Source organism: Pseudomyrmex gracilis, unplaced genomic scaffold (assembly GCF_002006095.1).
Source record: "Pseudomyrmex gracilis isolate BER0280 unplaced genomic scaffold, ASM200609v1 scaffold_1143, whole genome shotgun sequence".
Classification (NCBI taxonomy): domain Eukaryota; kingdom Metazoa; phylum Arthropoda; class Insecta; order Hymenoptera; family Formicidae; genus Pseudomyrmex; species Pseudomyrmex gracilis.
The window spans coordinates 26,335-32,112 of record NW_018021727.1 but is presented as its reverse complement, the minus strand read 5'-3'; the positions used below and the strand labels follow the sequence as shown (position 1 = coordinate 32,112).

General features: G+C 37.4%; 1 protein-coding gene across 1 annotated transcript; it reads left to right on the top strand.

Annotated features, from left to right (window-relative positions):
• Positions 1–2,449: 2,449 nt before the first annotated feature.
• LOC109861916 lies at positions 2,450–5,486 on the top strand. Its single transcript, XM_020441769.1, has 4 exons — positions 2,450–2,684; positions 2,795–3,153; positions 3,292–3,676; positions 3,787–5,486. Exons 1-4 carry the CDS (start codon positions 2,450–2,452, stop codon positions 5,484–5,486), a joined length of 2,679 nt encoding a protein of 892 aa, XP_020297358.1.
• The last annotated feature ends 292 nt before the right edge of the window (positions 5,487–5,778 follow it).

The window sequence follows — 5,778 nt, the reverse complement described above, 5'->3', positions numbered from 1 at the left end:
AATCTCCTCAATCGTCGCAAATCTTCGTCCTTTCATGGGCCTTTTCAATTTTGGGAAGAGGAAAAAGTCGCAGGGGGCCAGTTATAACCCTTTTGAGCAGATCAGGATCATCATTGACGTCGTTTAACATGTCTTGGGCGATGTTCATGCGATGCTGCTTCTGATCAAAATTAAGCAGTTTTGGAACGAATTTCGCTGACACACGTGTCATACCCAAAACATCCGTTAAAATTGATTGGCATGAACCAAACGATATGTTAAGATCATCAGCTACTTCTCTAATAGTGATTCGACGATTTTTCAACACAATTTCTTTCACTTCCTGAACATTTTCGTCGATTTTTGACGTGCTGGGGCGTCCAGAGCGAGGTTCATCGTTAACATTTTCTCGGCCCTCTTGGAATAACTTATACCATTTATAAACATTTTTTTTGCTCAAAGTTGACTCACCGTACGCCACTGTCAACATTTCAAGAGTTTTTGAACACTTAATATCATTTTTTACACAAAAATTAATACAAACTCTCTGCTCCATTATTTTCAACAGCAAAAAATCGCCGAGCACGCAAACACGAGTCTAACCTTTATGCCTCTCACATAAAAACAACACATGTTATATAGTCAAAACTGTGAACATATGATCGTGACGAGTGTACCAACACAACAACAAAAAATTTTGAAATTAGAGTGTACAGAGCGCGCGAAATTCAAAGAGTCACCTTACTTTTTGATCACACCTCGTACACAATATTTAAAAGAAATATTATCACCATAGGACTTGGTTAGGAGGAGTGACTGTGTGCGTACGTGGGTTTGTTGCAGTGCGTAATTAGATATAAGTTTAGTAAGTAGTTAGAGTAGAAAATAAGGTAAGAAGGCGAGAATTGGACGAATAGGTAGAAGAGTAAGCTCAGGAAATAAAGGTAGGATAGGTGGTGAGGTAGGAAGGGAAATAAAGCAAGGAGAAAAGGTTGCGGAAAAGGTGAGGTTATGGCGGGAAGAGGTACAGAAACAAGCAGAGTGAGTAGGTTAGGGAAGAGTAGGAAGGAGGAGAATCAAAAGATGTTGGAATTCAAAGGAAATATGGAGAAGGAAAAGAAAAGTGTGATTTTCGAAGGTGAAACGGCGGAAAAAGATAAGGGTAAAAGTACAAAGAAAGTGTAGAGTTTAGAAAAGATAAAAGCGGATTTAGTGGATAGGCTAACAATTGAAATAAACGAGTGGAAAAAAGAAAGAAATAGACAGATGGAAATAATAGAGGAATGGAAAAAGGAAAGAAAAAGGCAGAATGAAATAATGGAGGAGTGGAAAAGAAAGGAAATGAATTGAGAAATAAGAATGAGAGTGATAGAAGAAAAGTTTAGTGAGATAGAAAAGGAAATTAGAGACATAAAAGAAAAGGTGGAAGAGGATGAAAGCCACAGATCAGTGAGAAAAGAAGAAATAGACTGGAGAAGTAAAGTAGGAGGTAGTAGCTACGCAGGATCTGTCACGTCAGGGGTAAGCGTTGGTAGGTTAAGTGTAAGAGAGGTGGGAAAACTAAGGAACTGGATCTCGTACAAGGAAAAAGAAGAGAGAAGGAACAATATAGTAATAAAAGGAATTAAGGACGCAAAGGAGCTGAAACAAATAAAGGAAGATCCAAAGAGATGGGCAAGATTTTTCCTAAAAACGAAGTTAGGATTGGACAGTATGGTGGGGTGGGGAAGAGTGAGCAATCAAGTAATAATTGTAGGGCTGAACAGTGAAGAAGAAAAGAAAGAGGTGATGAGAAACAAGAATAAATTAAAAGGTGAAAATATATATATAGAGAACGATCTAACATGGGAGGAGAGAAAGATACAGGAAAGAATATCCAGATGGGCCAAGGAAAGGAGAGGAAAAGGTAAAGAAATAAAAATAGGCTTAGGTAAGGTAAGGATAGGAGGTACATGGAAGCTATGGAGAGAAATTGAAAAGGAAATAGAAGAAGAAGAAGAAAGGACAAGCACAGAGGTTGGAAAGAAAAGAGAGCAGTGGAGGGAGGAGAGAGAGGTGTAGAAAGCACAAGAGAGGAAAACTAAAGAGAGGCCAAGAAGAGGAGAAGAAAGAGAAAATGAATAAGAGGAAAGGTATACAAAAAAGAATATTATTTTGGAATGTTGCAGGATTAGGAAGTCAGGATGTAGAGTTTTGGAATTTTGTAAAGGAGTACGACTACATAGGACTATGTGAGACATGGCTAACAGAAAAAGGTTGGGAGAATATAAAGAACAGACTACCAGACTCACACCAGTGGGAGAGCAGCCATGCAATGAAGAAAAAAGGAAAAGGTAGAGCGATAGGAGGCCTAGTCGTTGGAATAAGAAGAGATTGAAGAGGAAAGGAGTGGGAAAGGATGAAAATAGGATATGATATTATAATACATATGAGAACAAAAGAGGTAAATGAGAACCTGAATATTATACTAATGTATAACAACAGAAACAGTGGTAAAGAGGTTGCAGAAATAATCACAAAGGTAATGAAAGAATTTGAAAAGGAAAGATTAATTTTTGGAGGTGATTTTAATATTAGGATAGGAAATTTAGGAGGAGATGAAGGAGAAGGAGGAGTGGAGAGAAAAAGTAAGGACAAAATGATAAGTAATGGAGGTAGGAAATTCATAGATAGTATGATAGAAAATGGTTTGAATGTACTAAATGGTAGGACTAATGGAGATTGGGATGGAGAGTTTACCTATGTAGGAGCAAGGGGTAGTACAGTAATAGATTACGTGTTTGTAAATGAGCTTATATAGTTGATAAGGTTACAGAATTCAAGGTTGAGGAGAGAGTGGACTCAGATCATATGCCGGTGTGTATGAAGATGGAAGAAACGGAAGAGGAAGAAGAAAGAGACGGCAGAAGAAAAATGAAGCTGAAAAAGCAAGAGAAGAAGATAATTGAAAAAAAGAGGATATGTTGGGACCCAGAAGCAATAGAAAAATATAAAGCCAAAACAGAGGAAATAGGTTGGACAGAGGAGCAGGAAAGGATAAGCCTAGATAGGAAATGGAATAAGTTGAAGAACTTAGTACAAGAAGCGATGACAAAAAAAGTTTATAAAATAAAGAAAAGGAAGATAGGTCACAAGGACTGGTGGGACAAGAGCTGCACAATGAGAAAAAGAGAGGTAAAGAAAACATATAGGAAATGGAGAAAAGGTGTAGTGAGGAGAGAAGTTTATATTGAACAAAAGAAAAGTCTGAGGCTACACTTAGATAAAAAAAGGAAAGAAAAATGAGATGAAGAGGAAAAAACTCTGAGAAAGCTGAGAACGGAATCAGAAGTGTGGAACTTCATAAATAAAAAAAGAAAAAGAAGAGAATGGAAGGAAGCTAATATAAACTTAGAGGCATGGAGAAGGCACTTCATGAAACTACTAGGAGGTGAGGAGAAGAAGAGGGAAGAGGAAGAGGAAGGGACGGATGAGGTAGTGAGGGAAAATCGAGGAGAGGATGAAGAACAACCGGAAGAATTGGAACAAAGAGAGGAACCAAGAGAAGAACCAATAGAAGAAGAAATAATAAAGGCGGTCAGAAAGGCAAAAATGAAGAAAGCTGCGGGAATCGACGGTATCCCCATGGAAGGGTGGAGATACGGAGGAGAGGCAGTAAAGAAGGGTCTGACAAAGATAATAGAGGAGGTTTGGAAAAGTATGAAGATTCCAGAGGAATGGAGGAGGAGTATCGTGGTGCCAATATACACAAGAGAGGTAATCAGGAACAGGCAGAGAATTATAGAAAAATATCGCTACTATGTACAGCTTATAAGATATATGCAGAGATAATAAGAGAGAAATTAGAAAAGGAAGTAGAAGAAAAAGACTTGCTGCCGGAAAACCAAGCAGGCTTCAGAAAAGGAAAGTCTACTCTAGACAACATATATGTGCTGAACCATGTGGTACAAAGGGAAAAGGAAAAGGAGGGAGGAGAAAGGAAAGTATATGCACTGTTCATAGACTTAAAGGCGGCGTTTGATAATGTGGACAGAGAAAAGCTGTGGAAAATACTGGAAAAGAAAGGAGTAAGTGGATTGATAAAGAGAATGAAGAATATTTATGCTGAAACGGAGGTAGTGGTCAGAACAGAGAAAGGTCTAACTAAGAGCTTCATGGTTAACAAAGGTGTAAGGCAGGGATGTGTCCTGAGTCCCACCTTATTCAATCTTTACATAGCAGATTTGGAAGAGGAACTAAGAGACAGAAACATAAGAGGGGTAACTATAGGGAAGCATAGGATATGGTCCCTAGCATATGCGGATGACATTGTTTTGCTGGCGAAGAATGCAACAGCGCTTCAAGATATGATGGATACAATGAAGAGATTCTTAAAGGCAAGAAGACTCGAATTATGTACGGAAAAAACGAAGCTAATAGTTTTTAACAGCGCAGGTACAAAGAACGTAGATAGGATTTTGTGGAACGATAAAGTTATTGAAAAGGTAAAGAGCTTTAAATACCTCGGCTTTATATTTAATAGGAAAGGAAGTTACGCAGATCACATAAAGGAAATAGGTAGAAAAGGTAGAATAGCGGCAAATAAAGTCTGGGGTTTAGGAGAAAGAATTTGTAAAAATGATTTCCGGAGGAGATGGATGCTATTCAGATACTTAGTGATAAGCGTGATGTCGTATGGGGTAGAATTATGGGGGTGGGAAGAGAAAAAGGAATTAGAAAAGATAATGTTGGATTATGTTAGGTGGGTTTTTAGGTTAGACTTCTGTACGCCGAGATACTTGTTAAGGAGAGAGCTGGACTTAGGAAAACTAAAGATAAAGTGGGGTACAAGAGCGGTCAGATATGATATGAGAGTCAGAGATTTTGAAGAAAACTCCTTGGTAAAGAAGTGCTGGTGGGAGAAAAGAGATTTAAAAAGGAAAGATCTTTACAGCAAAGAGAAGGAAAGATATTATAACAGTAAAGGATGGAGTGTAGAAGCAATAGAGGAAAGCTATAAAGAAGGAAAAGATGTAGAAAGTATGATGATAGAAAGGGAAAGAGACATGCAAAAACAAATGGAAGAAGGAAAAATAAGAGAGGCAAGATATAACAAGAGATACAAAGAGTGGAGCATTGATATAGGTAAACCCAGATATCTCCAGAAAAAGTACATAGACGATATAAAGATAGGCGATCAGGTTAGAGCTCTGATGAGAGTGAGATGTGGAAACATGGAGGAAAACAACAAATACTGGAGGGAGGAGGATGAGAGAAGATGTATATTCTGTGAAATAGGTAAAGATGAGCTAGAACACTATGTAGATGAGTGTAGGTGTACAAAGGAATGGTTTATAAGTTTAGGCGCGGATAAAAAGGAGAGATTAGATAGGATAGGGGATGATGATTTAGAGAAGAATAAAGGAGAGATTCTGGAGAAATTATGGAAGGAAAAAGAGAAAAGAAAAAGGGAATTGGAAAGAAGGAATCAAGAGATAAGAGGAAAGAGTTCTCAAGACTTAGAGTAGGAGCAATGTAATATAAAGATTAATAAATATTTTGTGACTTAGATGTGTGTGTGTGTGTGTGTGTGTGTGTGTAGGTGTATATATTCAGAGTAACTTAGGATAAAGATAAAAAGAAAATAGAATAAAGATAAAATAAAATAAAAAATAGAGAAAGAGGAAATAGAAATAGGAAAAAAGAAGAAGAAAAAAGAGAAAAAGAAAAAGAAGGCAAAAATGTAAAAAGGCAAGGTAAAATGTAAAAAGGCAGAAAAGAATAAAGGTATAAAGGTATTTAAATGTAATTAAGGCGAAG

Excerpts from the sequence above, each read along its gene's own strand:
- LOC109861916 (XM_020441769.1), top strand. The coding sequence starts at position 2,450 with ATGTATAACAACAGAAACAGTGGTAAAGAGGTTGCAGAAATAATCACA. Across the intron at positions 2,685-2,794 it reads TGGTTTGAATGTACTAAATG|AATTCAAGGTTGAGGAGAGA; the intron begins GTAGGACTAATG and ends ATAAGGTTACAG. Across the intron at positions 3,677-3,786 it reads AATAGAGGAGGTTTGGAAAA|CTTATAAGATATATGCAGAG; the intron begins GTATGAAGATTC and ends TACTATGTACAG.